Source organism: Marmota marmota, unplaced genomic scaffold (genome assembly GCF_001458135.2).
Source record: "Marmota marmota marmota unplaced genomic scaffold, marMar, whole genome shotgun sequence".
Lineage (NCBI taxonomy): Eukaryota > Metazoa > Chordata > Mammalia > Rodentia > Sciuridae > Marmota > Marmota marmota.
The window spans coordinates 1,276,193-1,293,315 of record NW_026000048.1 but is presented as its reverse complement, the minus strand read 5'-3'; the positions used below and the strand labels follow the sequence as shown (position 1 = coordinate 1,293,315).

General features: G+C 35.5%; 1 protein-coding gene across 3 annotated transcripts in view; it reads left to right on the top strand.

Moving 5' to 3' along the window:
* The window catches only part of Larp4b (La ribonucleoprotein 4B), a 65,307-nt gene that overhangs the window by 16,976 nt on the left and 31,208 nt on the right, over window positions 1-17,123 (top strand). For 2 of the 3 annotated variants that reach the window (XM_015495137.2, XM_048812599.1), the window contains 2 exons: window positions 9,673-9,751; window positions 11,348-11,484. In XM_015495137.2, coding sequence (XP_015350623.1) covers window positions 9,673-9,751; window positions 11,348-11,484 — 216 coding nt within the window. Of the gene's footprint in view, window positions 1-9,672; window positions 9,753-11,347; window positions 11,485-17,123 lie in introns of those variants that run through there. The other variant, XR_007351067.1, reaches the window with a different exon arrangement.

Genomic DNA, 17,123 nt, shown 5'->3' with positions numbered 1-17,123 from the left:
GGATCAAATTATACAAGATGAAAGATAGATAACATTACCACAAATGAAATGATAAATGTTAAAAATATTCATGTAAAATTTAATTTCAAAAGAAGTTGGTTCTTTGCAAAAGGTATTTAAAGCTGTTTTCAAAAGAAGAACCAAGGAGAGGGTATTAGTTTTCTTCTGGGGTCTGGGTTGGGTCAACATAGAAATAGTTTGAGGTGATGGGAAGCTGTTTACCTCCAAATTTATTTCTGGCTTAATCTAGAAATCAATCATTAAAAGACAAAACAAAACCCACAGACCTACAGTTAAGTTACACTCTCGTTATTATCATTATTTGAGAATATTTTTTTCGTTGTAGATGGATACAATACCTTTATTTTATCTTTACATTTTGCTGAGGATTAAACCCTGTACCTCACACATGCTAGGCGAGTGCTCTACCACTGAGCCACAGCCCAGCTCCAACACTATCACTATTAACATTTGGAAACGGCAAATGAAGTGGGAGAAATGATTCCTGTAGATTGACTAGTAGGAATAGCACAGAGAATGCTTACTGAATGTTGTTTTTAAGTCATTCTGGTTATTTTACCAAAGACTCACTCAGAAAACAGACCTCCCTTTCTATTCTTGTTGCACTCTTTTCCACTGAGTCTGTGTTGTATATGAAGGATACTTAATAAACACCCGTGTGTTTGCTATAAAGTATTTGCCTGTCTTCACTGTAGTATCACCAGTCCCTGTAGTGCCTTTGTTGAATGACTCCGTTGACCTATGTAATTGTCCATGACTTCCTCCTGCATCCTCATGTCCCTCGTCATTCTGTTTGTTACCAAAACCATCTTTCAATTACTTCCTTCTGTATAACTTGAACTCCCTTCATAATTGCTTAAAAAATGCCTTGAATTCATTTACCTTTAATTCTGTACCCACTGTGTGTCTATACATGAGCAGATAGATAAATGTGGCTGAAAAAAATATGCAGCAGTGTAGAATGGTCTCGTTTTTAAGTTTATGGTCACATATTTCCAGTGAGCCTCAACATTGCTCCACAGTGCTGTTATGTCATCTAGTAAAACCCTGTTGCTAGGCAGTGGTTTCACACTAACTCCTCTTCATCCCTCCTCCTCTTCCTTTTTTTTCTTTTCATTTTTTTAATGTACAGCATAACATATAATCAGGTACAATAAACACCATATAATTTAGGTATCCCTCAGCTTTTCTATAAGTTTTATGTTCCTTAGATTAAGGTGAGTTAAGGAAATATTCAGTATAGTATAGAATTGATTTGATGACTCTTTCCTCATTATTTTCTCTATCTGGTTTGGAAAGTTATAAAACTATCACTGCAGTGTAGATCATGAACATATCCATCACCAGGAAAACCTTCCTGTGCCCTTTCCTTTTCTCATGCAACCACTGATCTGCTTTCTGCCACTATAGGTTAATTTGTATTTTCTAGAATTTTATATAAATGGAATTTAACAGTATGCTTTTTTTGGTCTGACATACTTAGCTTATTAGTTTTGAGATCCGTACATATTGCAACATACACGAATAGGTTGTTCCTTTTATTGCCAAGTAGTATTCCAAAATATGGATGTACCTCAGTTCTTCTACCTACCTCTTGACAAATATTTGGCTTGTTTCCAATTTATGCCTTTACAAATAAAGCTACTTTAAAATTTATAAGCAAGACTTGGTAGGGACATATATTTTCCTTGGTAAATATTTTGGAATGGAATGGAATGGATGGACCTCTGGGATCAAGTTTATCTTTTTAAGAAATGGTGAAGCTGTTTTCCATAGTAGCGATACCATTTTATATTCCCCTCCATCCCCGTTCCACTCCCAGGAGTGAATCAGATCTCCAGTTAGTCCACAACTTCACCAGTACTTGTTAGGTTTTGATTTTAGCCAATTTGAAAAGTAACATGATAGGTCTTATTGTGGTTTTAATTCATATTTCCCTAATGACTGATTGATATCATCAGTCATTGATATCAAGCATTTTTTTTTAACAGACCTTTTTGAAAAAGTTTAATTTTAGGTTCACAGCAAAATTGAACAGAAGGTACAGAGAATTCGCATACACCTTTGCCCCTGTACTTTCATAGCCTTCCCCATTATCAACATTGCTCACCAAAGTGGCACATTTGTTATAAATGAGGGACCTGTATCAGCACATCATTATCATCCAAAGTCTGTAGTTTAAAGTAGCTCTTGGTGTTATACATTCTAATAAATTCATGATTTATATCCACATTTGGTAGCATGCAGACTAGTTTCAATGCCCCCAAATTTAAAAAATCCCTCCTTCTCCCTAACCCATGGCAACCACTGATTTTCTTTACTGTTTTCATAATTTTTCCTTTTCCATAATGTCATAGAGTTGGAATCATACCATTTTGTAATCTTTTCAAATTATCTTTCATGTAATATTATACATTTTAGGTTCCTCCATGTCTTTATATGGCTCATTTCTATTTAGTGCTTAATCATTCCATTGTCTGGCAAATGAGTTTATCCATTCACCTGCTGAAGGACATCTTGATTGCTTCCATGTTTTGGCACTTAAAAATAATGCTGCTGTAACAGTGTGCAGGTTTTTGTATATATGGTAAGAATTCAGCTTTTTTTTTTTGGTAAATAACCAAGGAATGTGATTGCTGTATTGTCTGGTTTGTTTTGTAGGAAACCATCAAACTATCTTCCAAGGTGTCTGTACCAGTTTAATTTTTTTTGGGGGGGGGGGGGAACCAGTGGTGCTTAACTCTTAAGTCACATCTCTGGCCCTTTTTATTTTTATTTTGAGATAGGGTCTTGCTGAGTTGCTGAGGCTGGCCTCAAACTTGTAATCCTCCTGTATCCACCTCCTGAGTCAATGAAATTACAGACATGTGCCACTGCACCTGGCTCTATGTTAGCTTTTGCCTCATGTATTTTGAGGCTCTGTTGGGCACATACATGTTAAGCATTGTTATGACTCTTGGAGAATTGACCCCTTTATCTTTATACATTATAAAGAAGCTTTCCTGACTTTGAAGTCTGTTTCTAAATTTAGTTACTGCTGCTTGTCTTTGATTAGTTTTAGCATAGTGTTTCACTCTCCATTAGATTTTATTCCCTTAATTAAAAAAAAATATTGTTTTAGTTGTAGATGGACACACTATCTTTTTGTTTTTATGTGGTGCTGAGGCTTGAACTCAGTGCCTCACACATGCGAGGCAGGCACTCTACCGCTGAGCCACAACCCCAGCCCTTCCATAATTTTTTATAGTGATAAAATAAATATATACTACATGAAATTCACCATCTTAAGACTTTTGGTTTTGTAATGCTAACTATCTAATCCAGCATGTGCTCTACCACTGAGCTTCTCTCAGCCTCTTAACCAGTTTTAAGTTTCCCATTAAGTAATATTAAATACATGAATTCCATTTTGCAGCCATTACCAGCATTCAACTCTAACTCTTTTTATCATAGAAAACTGAAATTCTCTGCCCGTTAAACTCTTTAGCCCAACCAGCAGTCATCATTCCACTTGCTATCTAATCGAGGGCCCTCCATATAAGTGGATTCATATAGCACTTATCTTTTCGTGACTGGAATGTTTCATTGTTAGCATAATGTCCTTGGAGGGTCATCCATATTATAGCATGGGTTAGAATTCTTTTCCTTATTCAATAATTGCAATTGTATGTATATACCACATTTGCTTATCTGTTTTTCCACCTGGAGTTGCTTCCATCTTTTAGCTGTTGTGAAAAATGCTGCTACATTTATAGGTGTATAAATACCTCTTGGAGATCCTGGTTTCAATTATTGTTTTGTTTTGTTTTTTTATAAAGCAGGGTTTACTTAGAAAGAGGTAACATAGACTTCTTCTGGGAGGGAGAAGGGGGCCATAGCCGATATCCTCGTATCCTCAATTATTGTTGATAACCAGAAGTGGAATTTGTTGATCATATCATAATTCTATGTTTAATATTTTGAAGAACCACCATATTCTTTTCCCATAGAAGCTGCATTATTTTAAATTCCTACCAATGGTGTATGAGGTTTCCATTTTCATAAATCCTTGCCTGTTGCTTTTTTGTTGTTGTAGAATTTTAGGAGGTCTCAATATATGCTAGACATTAATCCCTTATCAGATAAATAATTTGCAAATATTTTTTTTTCCATTCTGTGGGTTGCCTCTATTCTGTTGATAGTATCTTTCATTACATAAAAACTTACATTACACAAAAAATTACGTTATGTTAGAGTTCCTCCTTACTTTTTTGCATGTGGATACCTATTTTTCCTGGCACCATTTATTGAAAAAATTGTCCTTTCCTCTTTGAATGGTCTTGACATCCTTAAAAATCATTTGGGTTCTTTGTTCTGTTCCGTCTGTATATCTTGTTTTTATGCCGTTAGTTCCTCAACAGAGGTGCAGACACAGTGGAAAAAGTGTAATCTTTTCAACAAATGGTGCTAGAATAATTTGTGTATCCATATGCAAAAATAAAGATAATTTTCAATCATATCTCACATTGTATACAAAAATTAACATGAAATGGATCACAGACCTAACAAACATAAAACCTAAAAAATAAAGGAAAACCTTTGTGACTGTGGGTTAAGCAAAGGTTTCTTAGGTACAACACTAAAAGAAAGACCCATGAAGGAAAAAAATGATTACGTTTCTGCTTTTCAGAAGACACTATCAGAGAAAAATGAGCATGGTGACTCACATATATATAATTATAGATTAGGAGACTCTATTTGTAAATCACAGATCTGATAAGGGTTTTTATCCAAAACGTAAACTGATAAAATTCAGGAAAATAACCCAATAATAAAATGAACAAATAGACAGCACCAAAAACACAGGCATATGCAAGCATGTTTGAACTTTGTGTTCTATAGGAGGAGCTTGAAAGTCACTGTTCTGTCCTAACAAGTGAAGAAGCTAAGGGAAAAAAAACACAGCTCTTATTAGAAGAAATGTGTGCTCACAGGGTAAACCAACTGCCTACAAAGTTGAAAAAGACAGAGAGGTGAATAGAATCAACAACTTACTGAGCAGAAACCTCTGCAGGAACTTGAGCCAAAGTAGGAAAACATGAATTATAACCGATGAGTTGCTAGAGCCACAGGGTGGACAAGACTGAATTGAAGACCACTTAGGGGCTCGGTCAGAATGAGTTCCCATAATTTTTATGAATTTTTACTTCCTGAAGTCATCCAGATCATTAGTGAGTATGAGGGAGGGGATCTTGTGTTTTTGGCAGGAGAAAGGGGGAAAGGCACCATTTTAAATTAAGACATTAAGCATTCTGTTCATCTTAATTAGTGTGTGCCCCCCAGGACAGACTACCTCAAATCTAGTTTTTCCCATCAACATTTTACATTAATATGATATATTTGTCACCAATACTAAACCAGGAGCGATACCTGTTACCCTGATATCTTTTTTCTGTATCAGAATCCTATCTAGGATACCATTTATATTTAGTTAGAACACTTCCTTAGGCTTCTCTTGGCCTTAACAGTTCTCAAACTTTCCCATGTTTTTGGCAGTCTTGAAGGGTTTGAGTACTGTCAAGTGTCTTGTAGAATACTCTTCTGTTGGAATTTTTCTAATGCTTTTCTCATCATAATGTTTGTATTTGGACTAGGGAGGAGGACCACAGAGGTAAAGCACCATTTTCATTATATCAAGGGTACACACTATCAAAGGGACTCATGTCTGTTCAGACCTTGATCACCTGACTGAAGTAGCATTTGTCAGATTTCTGAACTGTAAAGCTACCCTTTGGTTTCTCTTTGTTTCTATATTCTATTGTTAGGGTGGAAGTTTCTCTGCATAGAGAAAACTTAAGGAATTTATGGTCTTCTATAAAAGCAGAGTCTAATTAAATTGTTTGAAATTCTTGTACATGAGTGATTTGTCTCTTCTTTATTAACTTATACATCTATTTACTTGTATCAGTATGGGCTCAGGAATGCTTACTCTGTACTTGGGTAATTATCCAGTAGTATTTTATTGCTCAAGTTGTTCTGGCTTTGGCCTTTGGGAAACTCTTAGTTGGTTCCATATGACCTATTCCTGTCAGTGTAGGACTTTTTGTTTTGCCTTTTTTTTTTTTTTTTTTCCTACAATCAGCAATTTCTCCAAGGATCCCTAGTTCCTTGTATTGGAGAATGACATTAGAACCCATACCCTCCTGGGCTCCAGGCACGTTCTCTTTTTGTCTCATTTATTCTTTTTTCTTCATTTCCCCTTTCCATTAGATAGGCTGCTGCTTTTGTTGTTGTTTGAACCAGGAATTGAATTCTGAGGTACTTAACCATTGAGCCACATCCCCAGCCCCTTTTTAATTTTGGGGTCTTGCTAAGTTGCTGAGGCTGGATTTGAGTTTGAAATCCTCCTGCCTCAGCCTCCTAAATCCATGGGATTGCAGTGGAGGAATTATCTCGCCTGGCTGGATTAGGCTTCTTTTACTTCAGTTTGTTGTTTGAGTGGTTTCTTTGGTTGGTGTTTATACTCTGTCAGTTAACAGAGTCTACCTTCAGGCCAGTGTGTACCACTTTACATGAAACACAGGAACCACCTTGCCTTGGTGCTTATTTCACTGTTCCATCTTACAATACTAAGATAAAAAGCTTACATGTCTACGTGTGTAGTTACCATTTCTCTTTATCAGTGGCTTTGAGCATTTTGTAACATTGTCTCTTGTTAAATTAAGCTACTTTAAATTATCCCACAATTTCTTTCTTATATTGCCCCCTCTGTCCATTATAAAAATTGTCATTTATTTTGAGAAGTTCCTATTGCTGAGTCTTCAAGTTTACTAGTCTTCTACAATGTCTGATCTCTTAATTTCAAGTATTTCTAATATCAGATATTATAGTTCTCATCTGTTGATGTTCTGTTTGGTCTAGTTCTTCCCTCAAGGTAGCGGGTTAAGGTCACCAGAAGGTTAATGCACGTATTCATGGTGCTCAGGGTTTCATGTCCTTTGTTGCCTGATGTCCCCTGTCTAGAAAATTTTATTTGTTTTGTTGTTATCATTGTTGTTTTTAAAAGGAAAATAAATCCAGTCTCTGGAAGCAGATGACCTGGTGTCTACTGACACCACCCAACCTAGCAATCTCTCAAGTGAGCCCTCCTTTTCTACATTATCACAAACCGCTTTGTTTTGTCTACAGAGTCATGGATTTCTTTATTGCTGGATCATTTCCTATCATTGTAATGCAATTTCATCACTTAAATCTTAAGTGAAACCACCCTGACAGCCCATCTTCCCCCAGCAGGATGCTTCAAAACAGTTTTCTCTGCTGGCTGCCCCCACATCTTTGTCTCCTAGGCAGTTCCTTCAGGCAGACAGTTGTCTTTTCAGCCCCCAAATTGCATTTGTCAGGCTCTTTTAATGACCCTGGAATGGTCAGTTCCAGTAGTTAATTCTCACTATATACTTACCTGACATTACTGTGTCCTTTTTATAGCTGCAGATCCTTCATGTGAAACGATTTTTTTCTCTCCTCTCAGCTCTCAACTTGCTGTTCTGCTGATACTATTCTTGACTTTCGGGTTGCTTCTCTGTGTCTGTTGGCCTTCCTCTTCTTACTTCCCACTGGATGTTGGAGTGCCCTGGGTCTAGAGGCTGGTACTCTTCTCTGTTCCACTCTTGGCTTCAGTATTATCTGTATTTTGAATCCTAAATGGTGTTGTCTCCTTGATTATTGTGTTAGCCTCCCAACTGGTCCCCCTTTTTCCCCTTGTACCTTTCACAGTCAATATGTGCCATCAAACCAGAGAAGTCTTTCCAAAATGTCAGTTCTGACCACCATTTGACCCAGCTATCCCACTCCTCAGTCTATACCCAAAGGACTTAAAAACAACAAATAGTAATAGTTATGCAGCCACATCAATGTTTATATCAGTTCAATTCATAATAACTATAGAAGCAACCTAGATGCCCTTCAATAGATGAATGAATAAGAAACTGTGGTACATATACACAATGGAGTATTTATCAGCATTAAAAGAGAATAAAATCATAGCATTTGCAGGTAAATGAATGGAATTGGAAAATATTATGCTGAGTGAAGTAAGCCAATCCCCAAAAACCAAAGGCCAAATGTTCTTTCTGATAAATGGATGCTGATCCTCAATGGGAGGGGGGGCATGGGAAAAATAGAGGATTTGTGATTGGGCAAAGGGCATGCAGGGTTAGGAGGGAGCATGGGGGCAGGAAGATGGTAAATAATTAATTAAAAAATGTCAGCTCTGAATTGGTGTCTTATTAAATTCTGACATCCTTCTTGATCTGATTCATAGGTGCTCAACTTTGTGACCTCACTTACCAGGTTCTCTCACTCTGCTTCTCAGTTACCCCTGCCTCCTTACTATCTGTTGACTCTATCCCTCTAAGGTCCCTGTACCTGCCCAGTTTAGAACTCACTTTCCACTGCCTGGCATACTCCACATCCTTCCCATCAGATCAGATGTCACTTCCCATCTAGAACAGCATCATGCAGCTCTGGCCTCTTATCCTGGTTTGTTTTCCTCTCTGTGGGTTTCTATCTCACATTATGTTGGGTAGTTATTTATTTAACTACCTATTGTCTGTCTCTCCCTCTGGAATGTTGGCCTTACACAAGCAGAGGCCTTGCCTAATTTGGACTGAATTCACAGTTCCTGCAACAGATCCCAGTATGCAGGAGATACTTAGTATCTCTTAAATATGGAGGATGGGATGTGAATTTAAATGGAATGACCAGGAGAAGCCTCTGAATGAGGGAATGATAGGTTATTTTTAGTTTTCATTTTCATGTCTTGTGGTTTCCTTTATTTTGCTTTTGGTTGTTTTAGCAGTTTTGTTTTCTTTTTGCTAGTGAGAGTGGATTTTGTTAAACCTCATTATATAATAGTGACCTGAACTTTCTGTCCCTGTTTGTTCTAAATGCCCCCACTTTATTTTTTCTTTTTCATGATCTTTAATTTTGACTTTCAAATTACCAATGTCTCTTATGTTATTCTTGCACATATATGGTTGGAACATAATCACATATGTGATTGACACATAAATTAACCAGGCTGATTTATATGGCAGCACATGAAAAATCTTAGTGTTTTAGCACTCCAGTTCTTTTCATCTCAACATTATTGAAACAACCTGTGTCCAGAGTGTTGCAGGTGGTGGTGGAGTGTCTTGGCTTAAATCTGGGTTCACTTTGGTAGAATGCCTGGTGTTGTCTACGACCATACACACATAAGTCACCTGTCATACTGGCTGACACCTTCTCATAAGCAACTTGTTCTGGGATTTAGAATGAACTTTTATGTCCTTTGAGTGTCTGATTTGTTTAGTATCATCTGACAAGAACATGACAGTTTCTCACTTATTGCTTTGACTATCTGGAAATTTAAAGGCAAATTTAATGCTCTAGTGTAGAAGCTATTTAATCCTTAAACTGTGATGTTTTTGATTTAGAGGGAAGAGAGGGAGACTGTTTTGTTTACACGATTTACCCTTTTCTAATAGGTAAAATAATAGAAGTGTTCTTTACTTCATGCATGGGTACAAGTGTGTAAATATGTATATTGAAAGTACTAGAACTGCCATACTGAATTATCTGCTTGGAAAATTTTAAGCTATTTTTCCTGAGTTGATCATTGCTTTTATATAGGAGGAAATGAGTCTCAACCAGAAAGCCAGGAAGACCCCCGGGAAGTACTTAAAAAAACATTGGAATTCTGCTTATCTAGGTAAGACTGGTTTTTCTAGTACTGAATATCCCTGTTGGTATGTATTATTTATTATCTATAAATGTGATTTTACATAGAAGACTATGTATATACTAAAAGGTGTGTGTGAATACTCTGTGTGAATTAGATATCTAGAATAATGAGTAAATAGGCTTTTGGCATGTTAGGTAATTGATCATAATCTTCAGGTCAGTGGTCCCCATAGTTGGAGCCTCAAATTCATCTTGACAGCTATTTGAAATAAAGATTCCTTGACTCCCTACCTGCTCCTCCCTTGCCCCCATGCCACTGCATCAAAGTCTCAGGTAGTCTTAGAATCTTGAGCCTCAGTGAAGTTTGGGCAAATTTCCTATGTTGTCACTTAGACTGTGCCAGACACTGCAATAACAAATTGTTATTTACATAGCACTCATGTTTACTTTTGTGGGTTCCCCCTCCAAATAATACCTTTCATAGTGAAACATAGTAGCGTCTTTTAAAGTTCAAATACCAAAACTAGATGTAAAGGATTTGAGTATGAGATAACTGATTGGTCATGTGGAACGCTTTCTTTCAGTTTGGTTTTTCAAGTGTTCTCTCAAGCCCTGAGGAACCCATGGAGTTGTCTGATAAAGGGGCACTCAAAGATAGCGGGATTATGTGAGATTGAGGGAGGGAGGGAACGTGCTGGGCTTTCCTACCACTTCCATTTTATCACAAATTAGGAGCATTGAGTATATTGCATAGTGGCATAATTTATGAACAAAAGATGGGGTAAAAGTTGAAAAACCTATGTCTCTTCTACTCACAAACCTTTATCTAGCCCTCATGAATCTAGAATCACCCACATTTGTGCAGTAGCTAGGTGAGATGAGTGATAGAAGGGTATTTCCCTCACAAGGGACATTGTAAGAAGAGTCCTATGAAACCCATTATTGTGTTTCAGTTATGAGGTGTTTTTGAGGGCCTTGCTCATTATATCACACATTGTCTGTTTCCTGCGAATTCACAGGAAACATTTAGCTTTGACCAAAATACTAGGAAGTCGCTCATCTTGACCTGAACTGCTGATTATTTGTGGCTTACCTTTTGACCTTGTGCATGAAGTTATACTGATCCTGTTTTCTTCCTTATAATTCTGGCTGCTAGGAAGCCAGAGCCGGATTTGCAGCTTCTCTAGCAAGTATCCAGATTTTATAGCATGCATTTTGGGTACTGACTTTATCTTGGCATATATATATATATATATATTTCCTTGTTCATTCAGCTAGATTTTCTTACCGTAAGAAGAAAAAAAGACTTCTGTGTGTATTTTTAATAAATTATTAAAGCTATTTAGAACAAAGATAAGCCATAACTACATTTTAAGAATAATTATCTACTCGTTAATTTTGATTGGATAAAGTGCAGTATATTTTACTTTTGCTCTACCTCTCCAGGTGTCTTGGAAAAAATAAACCTATGGACAGAGAAAGAGCAAATAACAGATAGGAGGCCCAGATCTAACCCCAAAGTCATACCATGCCACATTCATACATCTTGTGAAACTGATAATGCACTAGATGAAACTTCTTTTTAAAGAAATATCAATTAAAAGAGATTGTTTTCTTTCAACAGGGAGAATCTTGCTAGTGACATGTATCTCATATCGCAGATGGATAGTGATCAATATGTGCCAATTACAACGGTAGCTAACCTTGACCATATCAAAAAACTCAGTACTGATGTGGATTTAATTGTTGAAGTGCTAAGATGTAAGTAAATGACAATTTGAAATGAATAACACTTGTTTTTACACCATTTGTCTTATCGGGGACTCTTTACATCTACCAGCCACCAAATGGTACTTGTTGGGAAATCAAATACTCCTTAGCCTTTCATTCCTTTATGACTGGTCCCAATAATGGGAACACTGAATTCATAACGAAATCTCAGTCTGCTTATTTGTCATCTGCAGGAGAAAATGAATTTTTTTAAATGGAGATTATAAAGACAGCTGTTACATTCATGAAAACAAAGGACTTAAAGTAAAATACATTTTAATTAGCATTTTTGCCACAAAAAGAGTTTCTTTCAAATTTCAACTTCCTTAAGTTCCTTGTTTAAGTTTTGATGAAACATTGTAGCATTTTTCCTTAAAAGTATATTGTGAATAAAGTCCCCCCCCCCCCAAATTTGGCAGCATCAAATGTGTAAACATTACATCAGTGAATTACAGGAATTTCAGGAAATGTAGATATTCAGTATTGGCCTGTTGTACCAAATTGCAGGTTGTGTTCTAGTTTGCTTTGCACACTTAAGCTTCTACAGCCTGTTTTATTTTTTAAAAGAAGAAAGACAGCCTTTATGCAGGTATAAGTGACTTGGAGTGTGCATATTCAAAATGTATACTCAATCAGTTTTGAATGAATGCATGGCTGAAATCATAAGAGAACACCACTTCCCCTATGTTCCCTGAGTTTCCGGACCCCTGGTGATGCCTCCTGTCCAAAGGCAGATTCCTTTTCTATTAAGTGTGTGATATTTTGAGCTCCTTTTTGAATTGGGTTAATTATGGAAATTCACATTTTATACTGTAGCTACAAATACCAGGTGAATGACTTCTATAGTTTCCCTCATTAGACTCAACTTGGTGGGTGTCCTTCACAGTGTGAACTGTGTGTAACTCCTCTCCCACCACTGCATACATATCTTTGAATGATTGGACATTGCTATGCCTGAATTAAAGCTTTGTTTCTCTCACTATTCAAATGCCTTTTCATTACTTACACTTCTGTAGAGGCAATTGTTTCCACCTTGTCCCTGTCCCTGTGTACTGAAGACACAGTCAGTGTACATATTTTTTTCTTGTGTGAGTTTGACTTTACAATAGTGTAAAAAGATGAACATCTTAACCTTTGAACTTGTAATTTGATTTTCTAGTCACAAATAAAAGTTTTGTTTTCTGTTTTTCTGTTGCTTTATAAAAAGTGAAGAAATTGGCTAACATTATTACCATTAACTGTGAGTTCTGATTGTCAAGATGGTAATGTTTTATTTCCCACTTTTGCCATTTAGAATAGAAATCCAATTTTTAATCTACTTTACAAGGCCAATAACTTTCTTGTACTTGTCTGTACTCGGTTAAGTCTTTTGATTATTCTTAGGTATCCCATATTTAATTATTCCTCTTTGGCATACAATGCAAACTTTGCTGCCCCTCTGAAGATAATTTTACAGTTGTAATGTTACTTTTTATCCATTTCAGTTTAGCACTTTATTATCTATTGTTCTTTTTCATTCAGTTTTTGAACAGAAAGAAATGTACACATATAATCTATGTGATCAGAATATAGTTAGCACATTATATCCATTGTAGTTCTAAAGAGGGTGACATAAATAAGCCCTCAGAGGCTTTTTTCATCTTATATCTAAATCTTATTGCCATCCTCAAGATATTTAACAGAGTCAGATATACAGTGGACACTTTAAAATTATTTCATTTAAATTTGAGTAATGTAAAACTGTTGTTGATTATTTAGATAAACTAATTTCCAAACTATTTCTGTGTCATAATACACATAGTACATATCACAGTGTATTTGCTTCAAATGTTTTGTTTTACAAACTCATTTTGGTTAAAATTGTCTATTTGAAAAAAACGCCAAAATACTTGTCATCAGAAGAAACAACATTGTATTCTGTTCCTGTGTTATGTGTTAGAACTAAAAAGGGAGTTGGAACTACATGTTTTCAAGAAGAATAAAATTTTAAATCCATAATGTGATTAAAGGCATATTTCCAAATATTTACAAGATGAAATCAAGCGTATAAATATTGGGTATGTGTAAAACAGAACTCTTTTTCCATGGATTCAGTTGCACATGTTAATTGTATAAAAGCCTGAATAAGAATGAAACTTTTAATTCACTGTAAAATGTTATAGGGGCAAATGAATTAGGGAAGGGAGAGGCACTGAGGGTTTCACTAGTATTTCTTTTATTGTCGTTTTATGGAGTAGAATTTACATACCATAAATTACACATGTTTAAGTGTACGTTTGATACGTTTTGACATTTGTATACCCATGAAATTATCACTATTGTATCTCCATGACTTACCAGAGGTTTCCTCCATCCCCTCACTAGGTGCTCTCTGGTTGTGTTCTATAGATTTGTTTGCATTTTTTTTTAATATGTATTTTTTTAGATGTAGGTGGACACAATACCTTTACTTTGTTTTTTATGTGGTGCTAAGGTGTGAACCCAGTGCCTCACGTGTGCCGGGCGAGCATTCTACCACTGAGCCCCAGCCCCAGATTAGTTTGCATTTTAATGGAATCTATTATGTAATTTTTTTTTTTTTTTTTTTGAGGAGCAATGGCTGGCTTTATTTACTCGGCATAATTGTTTTGTAGTTGAGTGTATCAGTAGGTCATTGCTTTTTATTGCTGATCAGTATTCCATTGAACCGGAATTGACAATTGGTTTATTCACCCCTCATTGTAAGATATTTAGGTTATTGCCACATTTTGACTAGTATAAGTACAGTTGCTCTGAATATTTGTGTAAAACTGTATGAACATGTGCTTCCCTTACTCTTGGGTCAGTATCTGGGAGTAAAATGTCTTCATTGTGTGGTAGGGTTATAATTAACTTTATGAACCCACCTACTTGTTTTCCAAGGTGGTTGGACCATTTTATAGTTGGATATCGCCAGAAGAGATAGAAGCCGCAGTTGCTACATATCCTAACCAACACTTGGAATACGGTCATTTTAATTTTAGATGTTTAGTGGTATCTCACTGTGATATTAATTTCTGTTTCTTTACTGTTTTTTTCCTTTACTATTTAGTGGGCTTTTTGTTGTTGTTTTTGTTGTTTCGTTTTTGTTTTTTGTGGTACTGGGGATTGAACCAAGGCCCTTGTGTATGCAAGGCAAGCACTCTACCAGCTCTATCCCCAGCCCAGTATTTTTTTTTTTTAAATATATTTTATTTTTCAGAACAGTTTTACTGTCACAGCCAAAGAAGGTACAGTATAAATAATAAACAACATCCCCCACCAAAGTGATAGCATTTGTTACAGCTAATGAACTTATATTACCATATCATTACCATCCAGAGTCAATAATTTACATTAGGGTTCATTCTTGATGATACATTTTATGGTTTAGACAAATACATAGTAACAGTTATTCACCATTATAGTATCATACAGATACTATTATAAATCACTGCTTTAAAAATCCTCTATGCTTTGCCTATTCATTTTCTTCCTCCTGAACCCGTGTCAATCATTAATCTTTTTACTATCTCCATAATTTTACCCTTTTCAGAATGTTTTAGGGTTGGAATCATAGAGTATAGTGTTTTATATACTGTATGATGGGCTTCTTTCACTTGATAATATACAAATTTCCTCCAGGGATTGATAGCTCATTTCTTTTAAGTGCTGAATAATATTTTATTGTCTGAGTGTACCACAGTTTATCCATTCATCTACGAAAGTACATCTTGGTTGCTTCCAGGTTTTAACATTTATGAATAAAGCTTCTGCTTGTGTACAGGTATTTGTGTAGATTCATGTGGTTAGAATATTTCATTTTATAAGAACCCACCCATATTACTTTTTCTTGAGAATATATTCTCTCATGATTATTAGCCATCTGTCTGGTGAAGTGTCTTTTCAGGAGTTTTGCCCATTTTAATGGTATTGTTCCTTTTTAATTTTTATTTATTTAGTTAGTTAAGTTAGTTGTAGTTGGTCACAATACCTTCACTTTATTTATTTTTTACATGGTGCTGAGGATTGAACCCAGCACCTCATGCATGCTAGGCGAGCGCTCTCTACTGAGCCACAACCTCAGCCCCCCTTTTTATTTTTAAGCTTTGAGTTCTTTAACAGTCCTTTATCTGATGTGGTTTTTGCAAATATTTGCTCCCAGTCTGTCACTTGGCTTCTTATTTTCTTGACATATTTCACAGAGGAAGTGTTCTAAATTTTATTATAGTTCTGCTTATTGGGTTGTTCTTTTTTGGATAATGTCTGGTGGTGTGTCAAAAAGGTCATTGCCAACCCCCAGTTTATCTAGATCTCACCTATGTTTTCTTCTAGGACTTAACATTTTACATTTAGGTCTGTGATCCATTTTGAGCTAATTTTTGTGACCAGATTAAGGTCTGTATTTACATGAAAACAATTTTTTTTTTGCATATGGATGTTTAAATGTGGATTATATTTATTCTTTCAGTCTGTCACTTTTTTGTTCTTGTCTTTTGAAGATACATATGTGTCTGTGTTTTGTTTTGTTTTTTAAGTTTATACCATCCTTTCGGTGTTATACTTATGATATCTTTGCCTAGTCCCAGGTTACAAAAGTTTTCTCCTATAAGCTTTATAGTTTTAGGTTTAAGATTTGGATTTGTGTGTATATGTGTGTTTAAGTTAGGATTTGTACATTGTGTGAAGCATTGATCTAATGTGCAACTGTTGCAGCACCATTTGTTGAAATAACTTCTTTTCCTACTACATCACCTTGTGGCTTTTGAATTTTAGAATCATCATTGTAATTTTTCAGAAAGGCTTGATGGGTTTTTACTGGAATTACAATTGATTGTTAAAATTTGCTTGAGGAGAATTGATGTATTACCAATATTAACTTTTCCACTGTATGAATACCTTTATTTAGGTCTTTTAAATTGTTCCCAGCAATGATTTACAGTTTTTAATATATACGTCATTAATCTTTTATCAAATTTATAATTACTTCACATTTTTAATGATATTTTTAGTTTCTAGTTTGAAAGTACATAGAACTACAATTCACTTATATATTAATTTTGTAAACTAAATTCAATTAAGTTTTTATGAAAATTGTATTAGATTTTCTATATAGGTAAACTTGTCTGTGAATGCCTCTTTATGTCCATTCTGGGTGCTGTTCATTTCTGTTTCTTGCATTATTGCATTGGCTAGAAGATCTAGTACAGTATTTAATAGAAGTAGGGAGAAAAATATTCTTGCTTTGCTCCTGTTTATGGTGTGTGTGGGAGTCATTTCAGGCTTCTCGCTTTAAGTGTAATGCTATTTCTAGTTTCCTCACAAGTGGCATTTATCTGATTGAGGAAGTTTCCTCTGTTTCTAGATGGCTGAAATTTTTTTCTCCTAAATGAATGCTGGATTTTGTTAATTACTTTCCCTACATCTCTGTGATGGTTGTATTTTTTTTAACTCATGTGGTGATTTAGATTGCTTGATTTTTTTTTTTAATTGGTAAGCAAAAGTTACCTTACTGAGATAACCCCACTTTTATGATTCATTACATTTTTATATATTGCTGGATTCAATTTGCCAAAATTTGGTTAAGAGTTCTTGTGTTCATGAGGAATACTGGCCTGAAATAGTTTTTTCGA